We start from the raw sequence: 24,480 nt of genomic DNA, 5'->3' as shown, positions 1-24,480 counted from the left end.
CGGGCAGAGGGAGAGGGAGCCCGATGCCATTTTCTTTTTCTGCTTTATGTGTAGAATACATTATTTCTCCTATCCCTAATCTAATGGTTCTACCAAGAGAATCCTCATGGTATGGAGTAAATGTTAGGAAAAGACAGAATTGTGGAAATGAAGGGACTCAAGAGATCATTTAGGCCCACCCCTTCATTTTGTAGGTGACAAACTTGAGATATTAAGACATTAAGTAACTTAGAAAAAAAAAAAAAGACATTAAGTAAATTACTTGAAAGTTACAAGACTAATACTGTCTTTATCACCTAAGACACAGATGTTTTCTCTAACTCCTTACAATAATTACAGCGTTCAGGGCCACTGCATACTTGTATATACAACAAATATACTATTATTTTGTTCCCAAAAGAACTAAAAAAATTATCTATCTTATGGCACTGAATATTGGTATTATCAATAGAAATATTTCCTTTTAAAGATTTTATTTTAGAGAGTGCATGCACTCATGTGTGCAACTGGGCAGAGGGGCAGAGGAAGAGGGAGAGGGAGGGAGAGAATCTGAAGCAGACTCTGCGCTGAAAGCGGAGCCCAAGGTGGGGCTCGATCTCATGACCCTGAGATCATGACCTGAACTGAAACCAAGAGTTGGATGCTTGACCAACTGGGCCATCCAGGCGCCCCATCACTTACTTAGTTTTGGGGTACAAAATCATACTTATATTCTTACTTGATAAGAGTGGAAAAAGTATTAGTTTTTAGAGTCTGAAACCCAATTCCCATACTTAGCTGTGCAGCAAAGACAACTGTCATTCTGTTTTCTCATCAGTAAAATAGACACTACCACACTTGGGTTCACACACACACAGCATAATAAATGGCTTCCAGTAGGTAGATGCATAATAAGTAAAAAATGCCTTCCATGATCCTCCCTCTTCTCTCCAAAATGTTAACACACTGTCATATTATAAAGTCATAAATAAAGATACAAGGGAACAAACTGCTGGAGTTGTGAAACCCAGTTTCTTATTCCCAGTGTCCTTCGAAAAAGCTTCAAAGCCTTGAGTAAATCATTCAACCTAAGTCTGTTCACCCCTCAGAAGAGTGATGAAGCCTAATTAACCAAAATGACTGAAACAGTCCTACCTATGACTCAGTGATTTTTATCTATGACTGCCACATGAGTTTCTGAGGACAGTCACATCAAAAGCTTTAAACATTTAAACATTAATATGAATTTGACATTTCTAAAACTTAATTTGGCATACTGTTAATGACCACTCTGTATATTTAAAAGGAAAGTTCTTAAAACTACTCACATCTGGTTGAATGGCTTTAAATACTGGAACATCCATTAGTGTTATCTGACCCTGAAATAAAAGGTAAAAAATGAGAATTTCTCCTTGGGAATTCTATGACATGACATATACTCCAAATTAAAATTATATTCCATACTAAAATATACTGAATACTCAAATTTTTACTAGAAAAAGTAACAATTTTACAATGGATTACAGAAAATGAAAATTTGCCCTTATACCATTATTAAATATGATTATTTCAAATTATCTCATGCCGATTCGTACCTTTTTATGAGATAAATGAGGTAAAGTTAGAAAATAAAACAAAAATTATTTTAAAAATTTGGACACAGTCATACATTAAATCAAAATCAAAACCAAAAATTAGATCTACTGGTTCATGGAGCAGTATTATGGTGATTATTTCCCCAAACAGTAATATAAAATCTGATGTTAATATAAAAGTTTTCTTCCCCATTTATAGTGACACTTATACTAGTGGTAACTCATATCTAAGGACTGCACATGGATTGGCCCCACAGCTCAGGGTTGAGGGCACTGGTCTTGTAGGGACTGCACATAGCTGTGGACCTACCCCAGTCTCACTCAAGGCTATAGCTGTAAAACAAGACCCAATAATATACCAAAGAATAATATGTTATAGCTGAACCGTTTATTCCGGGAATGCAAGAGTGGTTCAACTGTTAACACGTTAAAGGAGAAAGAGAACTTAAATGAACATTTATGTCAGTTAAGAAAGAAAAGTTTTTCTAGGTATCTTTCATGATATAGCAATAATGCCCTCAAATTTCTTTTTTCTGTTTTTTAATTTACAAAAATGTAAAAATATTTCTTACATAGGTTAATAAAGCACAGTTGGTTGGCTTGGAGAGATGATATAGGTAGGAGGCAAAAGCAATTACCGTAAAGGTAAGTACTCATACTTTTTTCCCCCTAATGTGGTGTTTTTTGTTTGTTTTGAGTAGAGCTGACACACGATGTTACATTCCTTTCACGTGGTAAGTACCTACTTCTTATTCGCCAAATTGAAGGTGTAAGGAAGGAAGCTGCTCTATACCGCTCCCCAGCTCTTCCTCCCCTCCCCATTTCACCCCTCTGCTTGCGTCACTGCTGTGCTGCTACTCTCTCCATCAATTCCCGCACCCAGTTGTTTTTAACCACCTCCTCCTGCTGCGCCTTGGCTCAACAGCACCAACGTGTAAGTTATGTGCAGAAACTGGAGAAAGGGGAGGTGGGAAGCTTACCGCATATTCTTCTGGTGTAACCTTAAGAACATCAAAGACCACAGCATCAAAGCTTTTCTTCAGTTCAGAACCTTTGTCACTTAATGATTCGGAACTGCTACTTTTCTGTTAAATAGAAAATGCAGCCATTTTATTTTTTTATTTTTATTTTTTTTTAAAAATTTTATTTATTTATTTGAGACAGAGAGAATGAGAGAGAGAGAGCACATGAGAGGGGGGAGGGTCAGAGGGAGAAGCAGGCTCCCCGCCGAGCATGGAGCCCGATGCGGGACTCGATCCAGGGACTCCAGGATCATGACCTGAGCCGAAGGCAGTCGCTTAACCAACTGAGCCACCCAGGCGCCCGAAAATGCAGCCATTTTAATACTGTCTCACAGTTGATGCCCTAGAAACTCAACTGGCATTAAACATTGAGGAAAGTGAAAACAGTGGGTCAACAAACACTGCAGAAAAATGGGGGACAAGATGCTGCTTAGCTGAAGAAGCACTAGATAAAGGGTCAGGCAAGTGAAAATCTAACCTAGCTTCTAGGTTCTTGAGTCATTTTCTTGTCTCAGTTTCCTCATCCTGACATTCTACCATTTCTTATAGAAATTAAAGATTTTAACAAGTTTGATGATTCTCAAATGAGGTAAAGGGAAGTTAGGGAGAAGAATACTGTTATTTATAATTTATAAACTAATGTTTTTAAAGAAAAAGACAAACGGTTTTCATAACTTAAACCGTAAGAAAATATTCAGAACTTCATTAAATAATCCAATATTTGTTAAGTGATGTCCATCTGTGATAGTACAACTGATACTATTCTTCCTATTATATTACAAACTTCAGGGTTTTTTGCTTTAAGGTCGCTATTTCAAGTTCGAATTTGCTGTTACTGCATGTAGAACAAAAGGTGGCTTTTGGCTCTGAAAATCTTATTTCTGTTCTATTTCTGTATCTGCACCATAAGATAAAAATGTATTCTGCCTCAGTTGGCTAAAATCAGAGCATCATCACTGTAAGAACACTTAGATCATGCTCTATTAAATAGAGGCAGGAGATTAAGGTTAATGGCACAAAAAATTAACCCAAGTTTCAGTTACCAATGTATAATGTATATGTCAGCCTACCAGCTGTGATGTATCAGTTTTGAGCACTTGTCATTATGCCTCATTTTTATGTTTTCTTTCACTTTCGCAGCTAAATATCAAAATCATTTCAAAGGAAAGGATCTGTCATTAATTTGGGAAATTTCATTATTATATTTCAAATATTTCTTCTGCCCCTTTCTCTTCTCCTTCTGGTAGTTCCATTACATGTATGCTACACTTTCTATCATTGTCCCAGTCCTTGGATATGCTATTCCTTTTTTTTTTTTTTCATTGTATTTTCTCTCTGCATTTCAGTTTGGGATGTTTCTATTGACATATCTTCAAGCTCATGAATTCTTTTGTCGGCTATTGCCCACCAGTCTACTGGTGAGCCGATCATTCATTTTTGTCACAATGTTTTTGATTTCTAGTATTTTCTTTTGATTCTTGGCATTTCAATATTCCTGCTTACATCACCCATCTGTTCTTACAAGTTGTCCATTCTTTCCATTATAGCCCTTAGCATTATTAATCATGAGTCTGATTATTCCAAAATCTTTGCCATATCTGACTCTGGCTTTGTCTATTACCTGCTTTGTCTCTCCAGACTGTATTTTTCTTACCTTTTAGCAGGCCTTGTAATTTGCTGAAAACCAGACATAATGTATTGGGTAATAGGAACTGAGGTAAATAGGCCTTTAGTGTAAGGATATGCTTCTAAATAAATAAGAGTCATGCTGTGTTTACTGTTTGTTGTACTTGAGGTGTCTTGAGTCTTCAATTTCCTCTAGTGTCCTTCTTTGGGTTTCTTTAGAAACTCCTTCTTAGAATCTGTGCCTTGCTGTTCTTTCAGCTATACCCCTTCATTATTATACAGAGGCCCTGTTGATGTGGTGGTAAAGTATGCAGGGAGAAAGTCCTAGTCAGGTCTTTTAGTGGCCTGTGCCCTTGGGCTGTGACCTCAAATACTTCTCAGTACCCCACTGCCAATACCTTAGAAAGTGAGAAAGAAAGGCTGAAGGAAGCTGGAGTTGGGTACTTCTTGTCCACCAAGTAGGTTAGGCTCTGGTAAAGTAGTCTCCCTTGAGGTCAGGGGGAGAACAGACTGCACTGGGCACATTTCAAAATGGTTATTTTCCCCTCCCCCTGCTAGAAGCAGGAAGAGATTTTTCTCTGATCTTCACTGTGAGAACCTGGTAGAGCTTCTAGAGGTAAAACACAAAAGTGGGGGTTGGGGGAACCTAAGAGTGGGCTCCCAAGAGTCCACACATAGTCTCCAGCAATTTCTCAACTATAGCTTAAGTTTTGCTACCCATTTCTGGCTTCAGTGATTTCTGCTCGTGGTAAACTAATTCTTTACTTGTCTCTCTCTCCAGTTTTTGGGTCATCACTGTCAGTTTGCTCTGTGACATCAATTTTCTGATAGAGCTAAGAAGAGTTACTGATTTTCAGTTTTTCAGTTTTTTTCATGTTATGAAGGCAGGAGTGATGAATTCCAACCTCTTTATATATCTGAGCAGAAACCAAAGTCCCGTAATCAGATTTTATACATAGTATTTTATTTCATGTGTTATTCTCTGTAATTATGACTAGCTTATGTCAACGATATTATTTTATATCCCAAGACTAATTTAGAAATTTATTCATGATGTTAAACATTCAAACAGACATCAGTTACTGACCAAATAACTAAATACATTCTATCAAGTAAAGATATTAATTTTAAATATAACTTTCTCCAAGTTTTTAACTCATTCAAGGCAAATTAGCAAATCATAATGGCAATTTTATTACTTATCAAAACAAGTAATCACTTTCCTTTTTTCCTTCTTACAAGTCATTAGGAGAGGCTTAAGGAATTATGAGCAAGATGCTTCTATCCGCTTCCCCAATACCAATAAATAAGTTGGTACTGATAAGCTACACAGTACTTAAGCATAATGTCCACTAAGGGAATAGTAGTAATTCTTTATTCGAGACTAAAACCCACTGACACTTCTAAATATCTGAAAAAAAAAATTCACTGCAGCTCTTCTGATCTCAGGAGCTTCTAGTACAGGTTAAATATTAAGGTACTAAGACAGGGAAGTCAATCACCCAGATCAAGTATTTTGTCCAATTTGTAAGCTTATCAGATTTATGGGACATTTGCATTTTGGTATGTTAATAGATCCGTATTTTAAGAGAAGGTGAAAAATATGTATTTTTAATTTTACTTTCTTGCCACAGTGTAGAACAATTTAAAAGATAGCCTTTTTCCACTTACCAAATACTAAATTACACTACTCTGAGGCCTGATGTTAGTTCATTCACTTTCTTAGGAGAGTCAACAGATTTTTTTACACAAGTAAAATGATCTATTTTATTTAACAAGTAATTATACACTGTTTCCTGTAATACTAAACCAAATGTCTCAGGATATATAGTTATAAATATCATACATACACACACACACACACACACACACATATATATACATACACGCACACACACACATACATTTAACATATCCAAAAAATATGGTTATAAAAATACCAAGTAAACATAAACATAATATAAACATATATATAAACATGTAATATAATCGTTGTCTCAAGGAGAAAGATAAGCGATGTATAAATTTATGGAAAAAATTATTCTAAAAGTGGGGTTTTTTTTAAATGATAGTTTCAAAATACAAAAGCTATCTGTTTAGGGGATCAGGAAAAGACTCTGCTGAAAGTATAGCATTTGAAATAGGTTTGAAAGACAGCCAAAAATGTCTTTTTTTGTGCAGAGAGGGAGGGGTACACTGGAGTGGGAAGAGAAATGCCATGTGGAAAAACTGATACAGACAAAACTGTAACAGAAGTAGGAGAAAACAACGGTTTATACAAACATCAGCAAGATACAGTACTCTTTCATTAGAATGCAATTTCAAGTCAATAATTAGTGGGAGTTAAATCTATTAAAAAGAAAATGTAAAGTCACTTTGACGAGAAAGTCTTGAATAAAAGGTTTAGGGCCATTGGTATTTCATTAGTAGGCAATGGAGAACCATGGACAATTTGGGGATACAATAAAGCTTAAGAGCTGTATTTTAAGAATATTAAAATTGAATTACAGTCCAACGGACCAAAGCCAGCAGAGAATAGAAGTACAAGATCAAACTAAAGGCCTGCTGCAATAATGTAAACAAGAAATAATGACCAAACTCTGATGGTGCTGGTAGAAATAAGGAGAAAAGGACCGGATCCTAGCGATGAGGTTTGCTGGACGGGCTCTCAGACGTCTACCGACCGACGGTCTCCCTCTCCTGGCACTCACAACCTGTGTGATTCCCTCCACTTGGGTGTGGGCAGGATTGTGACCTGTTTCTAACCAACAGAACATGGCAAAGAGAATGGGCTGTCACTTCCATGATGACATTACAGAAGACTGTAACTTCTGTTCTGCTAGTGCACTCTCCCTGCTGAGATTAGAAAAATGACTATGGTGCACAAAGGGGAAATCTAGAGATTAAGCTCAGATGGCGAGGGAAACAGTGCTGAGATAGACAGCGATGGGAAATGGTGATGCTACTAACAGAAGTCAGAGAAAGGGGTTGCGCTATTTTCTTTACAGGTTGCACAGCAGAATAATAATGAGTAACTTGATTTTGTTCATATTATACATAAAATGTCTGGTCCATCAGAAATGCTTAATAAAAATGTATGAGGGAAGCTAGAGATAGAAATACAGAAATCATCAGCATAAGAAGAATCATCAAAACCACAGACTTAGACTATTTTTATTGATAGCAAGGCCTAAGTAACTGGCTGGAGTTGAAGTTATTAACGAACTTTGAGGCCAAGGAGGTAAAAGGTCATAGACATTACTCTCATCCTCTATAGTAAGAGAAAAATAAAGGAGAAATATAGGAGCTAGATGTAAAGTTATTAAGGAAAGCAGGCAAGTACCCTGGATTTAAAGACAAAGCAAAAAAGAAAAAACATGAAGCACAAATAAGAGCACAGCACACAACTTGGGAGAGATGGGCACCTAGCTTGGTCTTCACCTCCATCTTTACACTCTAAGCCACATCCCTTCCAACATTTCAGCGTAATGATTTTTGACTCTTTCAACAGGCCTGGAATCAAGGGATCTAGATGGTGTCAAAATTATGTGATTCTAAATAAAAGATTCTTTTATTCTCACTTCTACTACTGTCCTCAAGGTTCATGCAATATAAAAATACCCTAGAAAGACATTCTATGTACCCTTTAAAACTAAACTCAAGAAAAACTCTTAAGTAATCATTATTTGTCAAGTATCTTAAGTGGATAAGGATTGTTTCTAAGATGTAGAATAAACATGTGAATGGCACAATTAAAAGCTTTTTTTAAACTAAAAGATTTGTAGCTCTTCTTCTCAAGTTCTGATTTAAATCTGTGACCAACCATAATGTTTGAAAAATTAGAATGTCAGATTAAGAGACTCTACAGCTAACCTTACCTCGGAAGCAGGAGCAGCAATATTAACACTGCTTGCCTGCCCGTTCATTAGGTCCATGCTTCCCACAACATCAGTCCTTGACGCTGTTAACAGCAACAGAAGACTGACGGCTTCACGTCCAAGGCCACAAATACATTATTAGTCCTGTAAAAAATACACAGAAAATTTTAAATCTATGTCTTATGGAAAGTTTAAAAAACAATTCCATGCCTATCACCATGCCAAGAAATAAAAAACTACTGAACTGTATTTTTTATTTCAGCTAAGTGACTAAATCCAGCTGGAGGACGATCTTGTACGCTCTTTTCAAATAGTCAGAAACACCAAATGGGCTCAAAACATGTTACTGCTCAAAACATGTTAGTGCTATGTTCATCAGTAAAGCGTTAAGTATAATTTTTCACTTATTGTAAGAAAAATTCAAAAACATTTTTTTAGTTTTAAGTAAATAGTGTAAAACAACATGTGGCAAAGTAATACATGGCATAACTCAAGAAATCTTGTAGAGATCTATAAAGCAACAATACTGAGTAAGTTTACCATTGCTGATAAACTGGTTTACAAAGATACCACAAATAATTGAAAATAAAATATTATGGAATATGTCATACAGAGACCATAGTATGTTCATTTGTACAGGGTTAAAGTTTATTGAATATCTTCAATCATTATGTCACTGATCTTCACAACTGCCAATAAGACTAAATTGAGGAGGACATTTTTTATACTCACATAACACAAGGAAACAGAGCCTCTGCCGGTAAATGAAGAGCCAAGAATAAAACTGAAGCCATCCGAAATTCTAGTCAAATATTATTTCCACAACAACACATTTCTTTCCACTATACTGTAAGTAAGAATATTTACTTATGTTTTCCATCCCGCTCCACAAATAACTTGTTGTATGCGCTATGTTGTAACTTCACCCTTCTAGGATGGAATTTCTTCCTCTCTGTAAAATGACAGCAGCAAAGGGACTCAGGGCCCCTTTCCAACTTTTAATTTCAATAAGCCTTGTGCATAAGAGAAATGGTAAGTTATACCAGCTTTAAAAACTGAGTCTGAAATAGCAATAGTAATTCTCTTGATGCTAAGTTTCCTCTCTCTGGAGAAGCAATACAGACATTGATTTAGAAGCAGACTCTAGAACAAGACTGCCTAAGTTTGAAACCAGCAAACAGTTAACTTTTCTGGGCTCAGTGTCCTTACCTATTTTAAAGGTAAGAGTAAGTACTTACCTCACAGAATTGTGGTGAGGAGAAATGAATACATACAAAGCCCATAAAACAGTGCTGACACATGGTAAGGGTGCAATTACAATGATGCAGATTTTGTCTACTTAATTAATCCACACAAAGCTTAAATTCCATTGAGTCTTTGAATTAAAGATGACAAAAACCTTAGTACACATCTGGCAAAATACATGTTGGTGGGTGTCTCGAAAATCCTAATTGCAAATACAGTGAATGAAAACGCCAAAAATGTTTCCTGAATGTAGCAAAACATGTTGCTGGTTTTCAAATGCTTAAAAATTATTACTAATGATAGCAACCTTTAGTCACATCTTAAATTAATCTTCATTTCGTCAGATATACTCTAAGTACCTGCTAAGAGCAAAACATGGTGATATACTCTTTTTTTAACGAGAAAGATATTAGAAATAATGGGTTTTTAAAACCATTTAGAACCCATTTAGAAAATCAATGCAAAAGTGAACAGAGCACTGAAATACTTTAATTTCCTCTAATCTACAGCATTTCATTTTATAAGCTTCATTATCCTTATGACACTATTAAGGATCAACCTATATTTACATTGCTATATAAAATGAGCTTGATAATCCAAATTCCCTCTGAAGTCAACACTCAGCAATGACATGTTTTCAAATAATTTCATTTCATTCCAGTCTATGCATAGTGATTGATTTAGATATGAATCCATAGGTCAAGAGTGCCCCCTAGTGTTAAGAAAATGATTTTAATTAAATTGTTAAAGGAAATGTATTCTTAATCTACTCTTCAAAAACATGTTTGTTTTTTTTTTGTTTTTGTTTTTTTTACTATTATTTACTGAAAATGAGATAACACAGACCAGGAATAAGAATTACACATTTTTAGGGGCGTGTGGGTGGCTCAGTTGGTTAAGCGACCGCCTTCCGCTCAGGTCATGATCCTAGAGTCCCGGGATCAAGTCCCACATTGGGCTCCCTGCTCAGCAGGGAGTCTGCTTCTCCCTCTGACCCTCCCCCCTCTCATGCTCTCTCTCTCTCATTCTCTCTCTCAAATAAATAAATAAATAAATAAATAAAATCTTTTAAAAAGAAGAATTACACATTTTTAAACTGTAAGACATTACACATTTTAAACTATTAAGTAAAGAATAAAGTTTTCTCTGCCTAGTTTTAATTAAAATGCCAAATATTCCATAAATATTAAGATTATATTGAAATCCATTACATGTAAAAAAAAAAAAACACAATTACAGCAAAGCATACCTTAAAGAAAATCATATTCAAAACTATTTATAAATGTACTACATGTCAATAGTATTTAATACTGCTGAAGAACAACAAAACTTCATATGATACCATAAAAACACTAAGTCCTTAGAGACAAAAATGGGTTTATTTTTTTAGTATGTATTTCAGGACCTTCCTGTGCTTTGCACACAGGAAAGTTCAAATTAAACAAGACAAATACACGCTTTTCCTAGTGTTATGAATGGCACAATCATTCACAATTACCAATATCACAACAGCTCTTTTCTTAATTAAATTCATTATTTCCTACTTATTCTCTTCTAAAACTTCTAAAGATAGTTAATCTCTTTTGGTTTTAAACCCCAAACAAGCATATTACTTCTTTCCAAGCAATTATAATCCAAAAACAAGGATATTGCTTCTTTCCAAGCAATATAATCCCCAAACAGGAAATCTGAAACGTGTAGATTTAGTTCCTTGCTTGAGGTCACTGAACTAGATTATTAAACTGCAGGTATATTCAGTCTCCTAAACACCTCACCTTCTCAGTGAGAGTCACACCAGAAACCAGTACTTTTTAACCAAATGAACAAAGGATTAAAGTGTCAACTTCTCAATCTCATTTCACAGTAGCAGTTACATATTCTTTTCTAAAATAAGTTAGCTATCATCATTAGGAATATTATGCTAAAGAAATTTAATAGTTTTATAAAACATACTCTAAAAGAGTTAAGCAACCACAAGGTAAATGGTAGTGAAATGCAATTAATTAGAGCAATTTCTTTGGAAACATTCAGACAATACAGAATTGACATGCTCATACACTTTGGCTTAAAATCTCAGTCCTAGAAATTCATCTTATGAAAACTCTGGAGAAAGAGAAAAAACTATATAGATACAGCTATTCAATCAAGCACTAGTTACAATAGTGAGAACCATTTTAATGCCCTTATATACAACCACATTAAGAAATTCAAATGGACAACTATAAGAAAGATGAAAATAGAAGCGACAGGTTCAACAACAGAAACTACACTTTCTTATTAATAATGTTCTTGTAACTTTCATGAGAAAAAATAGGGTAAAATTAAAACATCGTAATTGCAGTTCAATATTTAAAACTTATTACAGAGCTTGCTCTCCTTTAATATTTATTTTTAAAGAAGTATTACAGACATATTTTACATGACACTCATGAAAGGCACAAAGATTTAAACAGCCTGGGGACGCCTGGGTGGCTCAGTCGGTTAAGCAGCTGCCTTCAGCTCAGGTCATGATCCTGGAGTCCTGGGCCCCAGCCCTGCATCAGGCTCCCTGCTCAGCGGGGAGTCCGCTGCTCCCTCTCCCTCTGCCCCCCCCCCCCCGCCCTTAATGCTTTCACACTTGCTCTCTCTCTCCAAAAAAAAAAAAAAAAACAGCCTGTGTATCATAGCATTAAGGCAAGCTCACTTGCAGCATTTGTGACAGCTAAACTTCCACTGCCTTCTTTATTTTTTTTAATCTAAGAAAATTAGAACTCAGTCCCAATTCCCCAGTACTTTGTTTCAATAATTAAAGCCATCAAAATGCTCTGGAGTAACAAAGAAAAAAGATTTTGTTTTTGACATAACTGATATTGAGCTATTCTAGCAAAAGTTTATTAAAAACATGGTTGCCTCTTAAAACCATTTCTAGTGTAACAGTAAGCAAGATTATCTTTACTATTTACCACCCTTCAAAGTTCAAGTTATTACAAAAGAAATTAAAAAGAAAAAGGTTCTGATGTACACCCAGGGTTATATGAGTCCCCCAATGCCTCCTGGAGAGAGATCATCAGCCTCCCGCCTCTGTGCTTCCACTGCTCTTTTGTCAAAATTCTAATGCCAACTTTTTGCACTGATTTATTTATGTATTTCTCCCTAATGCGTTAAGAGTTCATTGATATTAAAGACCCATATTTAAAACAAAACATGACAAAAAAGCCATTATTTTTTATCTTTTCATTCAGGCACATGAACACAATACTTGATCTCAATTACCTACTTAGTAAGTATCTGTTAAAAGAGTGAATGACACAGGACAACATTATATAAATGCCCAATTAAAGTATAGGGTGAATGGCAATCAAATAATCAATACATACAATACTACACACATTTAAAAGAATATGATGAGTTTTTCTGCTTCCAGCAATACGGCTGATAAATAATATAAAAATCTTGGGTGCCTGGGTGGCTCAGTGGGTTAAGTGTCTGCCTTTGGCTCAGGTCTTGGTCTCAGGGTCCTGGGATCTTCCGCTCAGGTCAGGATCTCAGAGCCCCACCTTGGGGCTCCCTGTTCACAGGGAGTCTGCTTCTCCCTTTCCCTCTGCCCCTCCCCCCCTGCTTGTGAGCTCTCGCTCTCGCTCTCTCTCAAATAAATAAATAAAATCTTTTACAAAAAAAATTTAGGAATTGTAGGTTCAATTTTGATACCAGTTGGCTAGAACAGGCAACGAAGAGATGAAAACAGAATTGAGACACACACTCTCCTCCCCACCCCACCCTTACCTAGAATAAGGCCAGACAGATTGATGGTCTACCCCATCAATGTAGGAGGGGAGGGGAGGGGAGGGGAGGAAAGAAAGGAGGAAGGAAGGAAAGGAAGGAAGGGAAAGAAAGAGAGAAAGAAAGAAAGAAAGAAAGGGAAAGAAAGAAAGGGAAAGAAAGAAAAAATGAATACATACTGGTATAAGATAAGGAAACTTACCTGTCTTGGCCTGAACATTAAGGCTAAAGGAGAGTGACCACAAATTTGTCTACAAAATGAAAACCTGTAATCCTAGACATACTCCAGCAGATACAGAATGTGAATTTATACTATCAGCATGGTTCAAGACCCTTAAGACAAGAAATCCACAAAAATGTGTTCACAAGCCAGAGACTCCTGGAACCCAAGGCAGATGGAGGGAACAAAAAGGCAACATGGGATTCCCACAAATAAATCCCCACTAGGAAGCTCAAAATAAAAATTTACCAACTCTATAACAACACACTATAACTAAAGCAGGAAATGCAACAATTATTAGGATTACCTTTTGAGAACTTTAGATGAACACCTATCTGATAAAGGCTATAAAACAGGAAAGATTAAAATAAAAAACTGAAAACATAATGAGCTGTTATGAAGAATGCAAGATGGGGACGCCTGAGTGGCTCAGCTGGTTAAGCACCTGCCTTTGGCTCAGGTCATGATCCCAGGGTCCTGGGATCAAATCCCTGCATCAGGCTCCTTGCTCAGCAGAGCCTGCTTCTCCCTCTACCTGCCACTCCCCCTGCTTGTGCTCTTTCTCTCTCTCCCTCTCTCTCTGGCAAATAAATAAAATCTTAAAAAAAAAAAAAAAAATGCAAGACAAACAATTGTTAGAAAACCAAAAAAAAGTATTTTTTAAAAAAAGAAAAATTTAGTCACTGGAGAATTAAGCATCAGATTAAACACAACTGAAGAGAATTTGTGAAGTAGAAGAGAGAAAGGAAATTATGCAAAAATTCTGTACAAAGAGTTGTTGATACAATGTGTAGAGATCAAGAGAAATGGAAAACAGAATAAGATCTAACACAGTCTAAGAGAAGTTCTAGAGGAAGAGAGATAAAGAAAGGCAATATTTAAAGAGATAAAGGCTGGGAAGTTCCCAGAACATGTGAAAGACATAACTCTTCATATTCAGGAATCACAAGCCTTGAACAGGAAAAATTAAAAAAGTCATAGTCTATATACATCACTTTAAATTGGAGAATATCTGTTTTAAAAGCAAGTGGAATAAGGCACTTTACTTACATAGGAACAAAATTATATGGAAAGCTTCTCAACAAAAATAATGCACACAGAAGAAAAGAAAATATCTTCAAAGTGCTAAAAGAAAATAACTGTCAACCTAGAATTCCATACCCAGCTAAATTCTCATTCAAGAGTAGGCAAAGACACTTTTAGACAAAGAATTTACCACAAAATTAGTCCATATGGCAAGCAATTAAAAATGTAATACATGAAAAACTAATTTGTCTCAAAGTAGAAATAATTATCTTAATCATGAGTATTTAAATCACAAAGTATTTAAAAGTTCAAAACTAATTTCTATAGCTACTTTTAAAAATGATTATCTACTTTTATGCATATAAAGGAGAAGTATTTCTCCTTTTACAGCATATACTATCATTTGTTTTATACTGGAATACACAAATCGGTACAATAATCACAAACAAAACATAACATCCAGGACTGCTTATTACCTCACAGGCCTGCTCTGAGTACTTTTCATTAAAAATTCACTCAATCATCGAAACAACCCTATTATACCCCATTTTTAGAGATGAGAGGATAGGTAATTTGCCCAAGCTTACACTGTAGGGACAGACAGCTGGAAGGAGGAAAAAAGGGAGGACAGATGGAGAGAAAAACAAGACAGAAAAGAGAGATGAACTGATAAATTGATAGAAAAAAAAAACAGGACAGAGAAGGAGGGTGTGGAAGAGAGAAAGGAAAGGTGGAGGGGAGAAGGAAGAGGGAAACAAAATGAGGGAAGGAGGGAAACAGATAAGGGAAACTAAAAGGTTGGTCCTAACTCTGAGCAAGTTCATTATGGCTAGAGGGGGGAAAGAGCAGGAAATGAAATAATCAGAATACTACTATCTGTTATACTTCTATTCAGCTTCAAGAGTCACATGATTTCTACAGGATGAAATGATGTTTAAGTTTATAAAGAAAGAAAAGTTGAAGGGGCGGAAGAAAGGAGAAGTAAGAACACCATAAACGAGGGCACAAATTTAAAAGTGAAGATGGCCCAGAGAGGAGGTACAGTGTGGAGTGTTGGCCTGCTGGCTTAGCAGAACCTTTGTGCTGAACTCTGGAAAGGTTCGAAGAAGTGACAGGACCAGACTGTGGAGGGTCTCAACTATCAAATGGGGGAATTTTGATTGGAAGGGACAGACACTAGGAATCATGAAAGGTTTCTAAGTAGGGAACTGAGCTTAGAAAACTAAAACCACTTTATTTCAAGGTTGTATATGCCAGAGGTATGCCACTGGGTCTTAGGGAAGGTGAGTAGTAAACAACACTCTTTCACCTTTTGCCAAAAACAGCAAAGTATCTAAAGTGGGTGTGCAGGCCCCTTTCCTATCCAAGCTTCTCCAATCTCTGCTCTCCAGGACCCTCTTCTAGTCTTCTGTTGTACAAAGTCTCCCATGGTCACATGGTATCCCCTTCACATCAGTCACCTTCATCTTACCATCTTACCAGCACCAGAATTCCTGGTGCTGTGGAAATGGCAATCTCAGTTAGATATTAACAAAAAATTAATGGAATTCATGTCAATTCATGAACAACGCCCCCTATAACTCCCCTCCCCCCACTCCAGACCAAGGAGCAAAGAAAGCAGGTCAGTGGTAAAATCATGAGATAGGGAATACTAATTCTTGGACTTTAACCAGGTGTATTATGCTGGGTTATTTAATCTCTGAATTTTATTTTTTTCATTTATAAATAAGGGATGACAAAATATACCCCAGAGAGATTTTCTAAGAATTAAAAGAAATCATAGGAAAAACTCCATGCATGTAGAAATAGTACAGTATAATGGAAAGAACAAAGACTTTGGAGTCAGAAAGCCCTGGGTTCAAATTCTGGTCTAGGCACTATCAGCCGGCTGTAAGGAACTTTGCTAATATTTAAGCAGAGGCTCCAAGTCCACCTATCAGTGATGTGGCTTAAAAAAGAAAAAAATGGAGAGGAGGAGGCACACCTTTAAGAGCCATTCTTCTACTTGTAAATTCCAGAAGCATGTGAAAATTACAATATAAATCAATGGATTAGAAAGAGTAAAGTGTTCCTCTAAATGAAGCATTTTAAAAGACGTAAGGACACTGGAAAAGAAATTTACTAAATGATTAAAAACATTTTTACTTAAAAAATATTCATTTCTTAGAAAGAAGTTCTAAATGTGTAAACACGTTAACTAATAATATCTCTCAGCACAAAAAAATACACAAATATGTTGCCAATACTAGGCCACTGAATTTAACGATGAGGGGTCTCTTAAGAGACTAATTTGTAAGTGTAGATTAAATGTAAATGTTCTAAATTATTTTATAAATTTATTCAAAAGCACACAACTTGAAATTATTCCATCTATCCCCAGTATTATAGAATAAGTAGTAAAAAAAATTCTAAGCTACAATTCATTCTTAATCAAAGGGTAGCAAGCATTTTTTTAAATGACAGTAATTCATATGGATAAGAAGAACACACCAAACTGTTAAGAAAAAAAGACAAATTCTGGAGAAACTTCAATCACTGTAAGCCAACCACAATGACAGGTTTAGCAATTTCACACCACCCACATTGCAAAAGAAAAAAAAATTGATAATGTCTAAATTAATCCACACATTTAGATGTCTCATGTCAAAAGAACTAAATTAATTGTTTCCCAGCAAGACTACGTGCTAGATTACTTAAATTTGATAAGTGAACACCTTTATATTTTTTCCAGGTATATATTTTATTTCTAAATATTTTGGGTACATACTCAAGATGTGCATGAGAATCTGAAGAAAGATTATTTTCTTTTCTTTTTTTTTTTTTTTTTTAAAGATTTTATTTATTTATTTGACAGAGAGAGACACAGCAAGAGAGGGAACACAAGCAGGGGGAGTGGGAGAGGGAGAAGCAGGCTTCCCGCGGAGCAGGGAGCCCGATGCGGGGCTCGATCCCAGGACCCTGGGATCATGACCTGAGCCGAAGGCAGACGCTTAACGACTGAGCCACCCAGGTGCCCCTGAAGAAAGATTATTTTCAAAACAAACTAAACTTAGATCTTAAATTAAAAGGAAAAAGATAAGGATAGCAGAAAATTGTTTCACCTATCACAATGCCACTTTACTACCCTACCTGAAGTAGAGTGCATACATTAATAATGGGCAATGAAAAGTAACTGACCCATGTAAAATGTACCCCACCATCTATATAATAGCAGCTATTATTTCCCAAAAATGTAAAGAAAGGCTTAAAAATAATGAAGCTACTTTGAAGAATACACTAGGATTAAAATGGTTTTACCTTAAGTCAATAAAGAGACTCTACACATAAGCCTTTCAGATGTGATTCTGTTGCATTTGTACTGAAGTGCAGAAGTAATGGAATGATCCATTTACTAACTGGCCCGTATCTACGCAGAAAGCTTCTATTTCCATGTATCTAACTGGCCCAAAACTAAATACTTGATGAGAGATTTTCAAATGACTGAACATTAAAAGGGGAAGTCTTAAGTAATGCCTTTAAAGGTTCTGCTCTATCTCCAGCAGAGAAGTTCACTTAAGATGATTTGCCAAGTGATTCTAATACATAAGAGCTCTGAGATCTCCCACCCAACCTGTCCCAAAATATAAACATAGGTAAACTAGAATTCAGATAACAGAAAGAAAGTTGCAGGCAAGAAGTTAAACTGTGCTCCAAATGTTTCTGTTTTGTATCTTTTTGGTTTGGGTGGGTGTGTGTACATTTTGCCAGATGCTCTGCTCAGAAGACTAGCCCATAAAAGTCCGTTTAACTCATAATACCACATATTTGAAATAAAACAAAAAACCCAACATACTATACAATATTAACAATTAAAGCATGAAAACAATTCAACTGAATCAGAAAGAGCTTTACATATTTGGCAAAAGTTTGCCACTACAGGCCCAGAAATGGTCAGAGAGGAACTGAGAGTGCGGTAGCATCAAACTGTGGAACAGATAGCACAGTCAGTCAAGGACTCCATGGTCGGAGTGAAAACTTCACGTGAGCTAACAGTACAGCACTGCTTCCCTTAAGCTGTAAGAAAAAAGAAAGAGCCTAGAAAGAGGAGAAATTAAATAGCCTGGACACCTAAGAGATTCTTCTACCTGAAATGTAAGGCTAAGCTGAACATCACAGAATGATCCATAGGCAAAGGATTATACACAGTGCAACACCATGCAGTCACTAAAATATCACAAAAGAAAACTCACTGACACATGGGAAAATATTAACAGCATACTGCTAAATGAGTAAAGCAATTTACCAAACAGTATTTAAAGTATAATCCTTCTGGCTGTTGTTGTCATTATTTTAGTGTAGATCAGAGATTACATCAACAGGCACTACAATGTAGCTATCTCCAGGTTTCCAAGTCAATTTTTCCCTAACTTTGGCTTATCTGTATATTTTAAAATTTCTACAGAGACATTATTTTCATTACAAAAGAGTAAAAAACAAAACAGTGTCTTCCTACAGATTGCTTATCAGTTACAAGAGGAAAATAAGTAGCTACACTGTGTGAAGAAACAGGACAACACCTTGAGTGTGTGGATCAGAATTACCATCGCCACGGAGGAACAGAATGACATCATGTGGCTCTGTCATGATATTCTGGGAAGGCCCAGCACTTATGAGTAGTTGAGCCGGGGATGCATAACCTGAATCTAATCTCGAGGAAATGGACAAAAATAAACTGAGGAACATTCTATGAATTCATTCTTTTAAAAATCTCAGTGTTTCATGAAGCACAAAGAAAGGATGAGGAACCATTAAAAACTAAAGGAAACTCAAGAGACATGACAACTAAAGAGCCTGTACTGGAAGGCAGTAAATACTCTAAAATATCCGAACAAGTCACAAAATTGGAATATTTAAACTATAAAGTACTGTACCAGTTTCCCAAATTTGATAACTGTGGTTACATAAAAGAATAATTTTGTTCTTAAGAAATACAACTGAAATATTTAGAAGTAAAGGGGTATGAGGTATGCAAACTAATTTCAAATATTTCGGGAAAACAGTATGTATATGTATATGAGAGAAATGAGTAAATGATAAAGCAAATGGGGAAAAATGTGAAAAAAAAAACTGGTGACTTTGTGACTTTTACCTACATTTATAACTGACAGTTTGAAATTATTTCAAAATAGAAGGTGGGGGGAACCCTACTGTAATTGGCAAAATTTCATAGAAACTTAAGCTACACATCCAATAAAAAGTACAACTCTTCCCACCAACAGATGGCGTTAGTTGTCACTTTTGATTTCAGAGCCAAAATGGTCTCATAAACAGCCTTTTAAAATTAAGCTACATATATCCACAAATATTTTTGTCTCGTGTTATTAATACAAAGAATAATACAGATGAATATTATTTAAGAGGAAGAAAGTACTTTGGAGATCCCAACTTAGGGTACATTTCAAATCCTCAGGTCTTCCCTTATTTTACTCCCAGGGCAGGCCCTACCCCCACGCTTCAAAAATCATGGCTGTGGTAATTTACTATCAAGTGATAGAAACTGTTGTATTCTTCAAATGTGCAAGAAGGAAAGAAGGGGAGGGAAGAAAAATCAAAGTAAAGACAAAGAAAAGGAAGAGTGGGGAAAAAAGCAAGTCTGCTTACTCATGGTTTTATTCCAATTCCCTGATTTTACAGAAGACAACAATCTCATGGGAGGTTCTATGACCTGGCCAAGCTCACATAAAATCAGTTAATCACAGAGGTAGGTCTTAAATGCAAGTCTTCTGTTTGCTAATCCTCAGCACTTTCTACAATAGCAAATTACCCGCCCCCTAACCAACCCCTAATTGAATGTCTAAATACTGTGAAAACCTGGGGGTGGCAGAGGGCGAAACATCTAATTTCTCTCCATCTTCACTTCTAAAAGAAGTTCATTAGGTGAGCAAGAAAACACAGGAAATAGGATGTACAAAGGCTAGGAATGGTGAAATCCTTTGTCACTGGCATTTAGGGAACTGCCAATCGTTAAGCACAGTATAATTAAAAGGGCAAAATGTAAAAGAGATGAGAACCTTCAGGAACTGAGTCTGGAGAAGTAGGTATAAAGGGCAATGTTTGTGACAGCAAAAAGAAAAGCCTGGACTTTATCCTGTAGGCAATAAAAAGGCAGAGTCCTTATAAATGGACTACTAATTTATATGATCTGAGAAGTTTCATTCAGAAGGAAAGATTTACATTGCACACACACAGAGACCATATTAGTCATTCCTACTGAATTCAGAAGTCTCAGCAAACAGATACCGATGTGATGACTTCAAGTACAACAGAACCTCGATGTTTATGAGGAATTTGTGCCAGAACATCTTGAAAAAGCCCCAAATTTGAAACTACTACTATGGCATATAACACATTTAAGTATAACTAATTTTTTTTTACTCCTACAAGCCTTTTAATGAATCTAAAAATAGTGAAATAATTTATACTTATTACACTGCCATACAAATTGCAAAGTAGACTGATTTACACCATTAATTTAAGCCACCACAGAATCTTACATTTTACTCTATCCAAAATTCCTCTTCCTAGACCTATTGCTTTTTGCTTCCCTTTGGTCACCAGCACTAGGAGTTGGCTTGGGCAGCATAAACAGTACTGGCAACAAAAGTTACCAAACAAAAAAGTAGAGCATAACCAATGCCATAGAGACGTGCCTACTTGCTTGAAACCATTTAAAAGCATAAAGGTGAACAAAAATCAAAATGGCTGCAGTCATGCTTCAGCATGGAGGCTCAATTTTAAACTAAGTAATCTTTTTCCTCTCTTTGGAAAACTTCCCCTCCTCCCTTCTTAGCCTTTTGTTTCCCGGAACCCAGTACTACCCTGAAAACATGAACAACTAGGCCGGCAGCATGTACACAGCTCCTGTCAAAACCGGCTAGATCCTGTATTTCCCTATAAACCCCCCCAGCCCCTTCCTCCAGGTGGGCTTGCAGTTTTGAAGGCCTTAGCCTGCTGCAACCTCCTTTGCCCGGCAAAGCAATAAAGCTATGGTTCCTCTTTATCCCAAACTCTGCCTTCGTATTATATTTTGGCTCTGAAGCACAGAGGTCGGTTTTCGACAACAGTGTGATGGACTAGTAACACATCTGTGCTCAGCAAAATTACAAATCATCGTATGTCATACACTCGTCAAGTCATTCACAGAATAGCGAAAAACAGAAGTGTTAATGTGTGAAAGACAGAGATCCATTCTATCAGTCACCAGCCAAAAAAGCATCACGTACTCTAATAGTAAAAATCCCACTGGCCTTTTAAAAAGTAGCAATGCCTATAACAACATAAATATTTGCATGGCGACTTGTATCTTACACAAACACCTTAAAATAACTTCAGAAGGATTTTAAGAAATCTTGTTTTAGGGGTACCTAGGTGGCTCAGTCATTAAGCGTCTGCCTTTGGCTCAGGTCATGATCCCAGGACCCTGGGATCAAGCCCCACATCGGGCTCCTTGCTCAGCAGGAAGCCTGCTTCTCCCTCCCGACTCCCCCTGCTTGTGTTCCTGCTCTCACTCTCTGTCAAATAAATAAATAAAATATTAAAAAAAAAAAGAAATCTTGTTTAAATTTACAATATAGTTTTCCATTAGGACAGTTTATTCAGAACTGACCGAGTGGGTCTCTGAAAATGTTTACTCCTGCATATGTTCCTGGGCCACCTACTGACCAGAAGAAGAGAATTTCCTGTATAAATACTGAGGTGCTGTAGATATTGGAACACTGCTCTTCATTTAACAGCCCAAGATAAATATATATTCAACTTAGGAAACTGAGGCTCAGAGAGGTTAAGAAGAGAGTTAGTTATCTCTTAAGAGCAAAGAAATCTTCCCTAGAAGTTTTCCTCCTCTCATTCTCCTCCCCATCCCAACACCAAAAAAGGAAGGCTTCCCTACAAATATCCCTGGCTACAATTCCTTCATACTTATTTATGCCTGACAAAGAGGAAATGTCAGGAAAGTCTTCACTAAAAATCTGATATTTGAAATGAGTCTTAACAAGTAGAAACTGGGCAGATGGAGGGGAAGTAGTCAGGACATTCCTGGCAAGAGAAAATAATACTTGCAAAGACAGAGGAATGGGAGAAACTGGCATGAAAGGACAATATTGGTTAATTCTTTACAGAAAAAAACACACGCACGTGTGTGTGTGAGTGAGAGAGAGAGAGAGAAACAGAGACAGAGAGCAAGGAGGGGGGAGAAGGGAGGGAGAGGGAAGGAGAGAACACGGACAGTTGCAAAGACAGACTGAAGACAGATCATGAAGCATGTACAACAGCATGAGAAGAAACATGCACTTTACTCTCTAAATGAGAATTTCTTAACTAGGAGACCATGAATTAAATCCCAGGGCCATGAACTGTACAACTTCCCCAAAGTATGAAAATTATGTAATGAACACTCACAAAAATTAATTTTCCTGGATCCACAGCTATCAAATGATTTTCAAAGGGACTCAGGAATAAAAAGTGGTTAAGAACCACTATTCTGGGTGACTGGGAGTTACACCGTATAATTACAGGCAGGGATGTGTGCCATAACACTTTTATTTTAGAAAAGAAACTGGCAACATGCGTGGAGGCTGGTGGATTAGAGAGAACCTTAGAAGCAGAGACAGCAATAAGGAGGTTATTGCCCTACTTCAGCCAGGAGATTATAAATACATTTTTAAAACCTAATTCCACAGACTTTTCAAAAGTCAACTTGCTAGAATTTGTTGAACATCTGCGTATGGGGTGTGAGCGAGAAAAGATATAAGCATGCCTTATCATTCTACTTCTCCTTTATAGCTCATGTCATTCACTCATTCCACACCATCATCTGTAAAGGCCATTCAGTGCATGAGAACAGCTCACGTGAAAGGGCACCACTTTCTTCCATTTGCAACCAGCTACCACTGGGAACTAACTGGACAACACCAAATGTCCCGAAGAAGAAATGCTCATGGTCTAGAACAGGGGCCGGCAAACTACGGACCACAAGCTAAATTGAGCCCTATTTCTGTAAATTAAAACTGTGTTATTAGAACACAGCCACGCTCATTCATTTACGTATTGTTTATGGTTACTTTCACCCTCCCAAAGGCAGGCCTGAATAGATGTAACAGAGACTGCATGGCCTGCAAAAAAAGCCTAAAGTATTTATGATCTGGGCCTTTATAGATAAAGTTTGCAGATCCCTGACCTAGAACAAAACCTGGGACAGATTCTACTTCAGAAAGCACTCCTTTAGTACAACAGATGGGGTAAGCAGAGGAAGGCTGTATGCAGACCAAATTCAACCACGTCACATCAGTCTTCTGAGGCAGCCACAGACACATATGTAGTACCAGCAAGTTACTCCTGAACAAATCGAATATACAAACATCCAAGAATGACTCTATTGGAAAAATGACACTCCACGCAAGCAACATATTATATTAAGAGCCAAGTTCTCAACCTAATCCAAATCCTTGTCCTTAGCCCTCTTTCTTCCACTCAAATCTGCCTTCTCCCTCCCCTGGGTTCTTTTTTAAGATGGAAAAAGAAGAAAATACTAAGATCCAAGTATCATGATGTAAAACTGCTAAAGTGTCTGATCTGAGAACAAGGGTCTTGGTCCATTTGTGGAACATGAGCAAAAAGGTGGCCAGATAGGCATTTTAAATTAATGACTCTTAAATCTAAATTTTATATTTCAAATAGCCACGAATCATTTGAAAAACAAAGTCCATTGATTAAAATTAGGCTCTACTGATAGCATCTAATAGGCTTGGTTGGGAAATTATATATGCATGGTAGTGGTGATGTTTTAACATTTTTTTCAAATGATATGAAAACAAATACTGCAATATATCCAAATAGATTAACTCCAGGTAGCTTTGGGGGCACCTGAGTGGCGCAGTCAGTTAAAGGACTCTTAGTTTTGGCTCAGATCTGATCTCAGGGTTGTGAGATCGAGCCCTGGGTTGTGAGATAGAGCCCTGGATCGGGCTCCACCCTCAGCGCAGAGTCCGCTTGAGATTCTCTCTCCCTCTCCTTCTGCCCTTCCTGCTTGTGCTCTCGCTCTCTCTCATATAAATAAATCCTTAAAAAATAATATTTCAAAAATAAGAGAGTCT

At 36.7% G+C, this 24,480-nt stretch overlaps 1 protein-coding gene across 3 annotated transcripts in view; it reads right to left on the bottom strand.

The window, feature by feature from the left end:
- RALGPS2 (Ral GEF with PH domain and SH3 binding motif 2) overlaps window positions 1-24,480 on the bottom strand; it is a 157,570-nt gene that overhangs the window by 110,097 nt on the left and 22,993 nt on the right. For all 3 annotated transcript variants that reach the window (XR_013449853.1, XM_036120919.2, XM_036120922.2), the window contains exons 2-4: window positions 8,101-8,244; window positions 2,555-2,659; window positions 1,308-1,358 (exon numbers count right to left, since the gene is read on the bottom strand). Coding sequence is in view for 2 of the 3 variants with exons in the window: in XM_036120919.2 (XP_035976812.1) it covers window positions 1,308-1,358; window positions 2,555-2,659; window positions 8,101-8,157 (213 nt within the window). In the remaining variant the exon portion in view is untranslated. The remainder of the gene's footprint in view (window positions 1-1,307; window positions 1,359-2,554; window positions 2,660-8,100; window positions 8,245-24,480) is intronic.

Source organism: Halichoerus grypus, chromosome 7 (assembly GCF_964656455.1).
Source record: "Halichoerus grypus chromosome 7, mHalGry1.hap1.1, whole genome shotgun sequence".
NCBI lineage: Eukaryota > Metazoa > Chordata > Mammalia > Carnivora > Phocidae > Halichoerus > Halichoerus grypus.
Note: the sequence above shows the minus strand (reverse complement) of the source record. Positions and strands in the feature narration are given on the sequence as shown.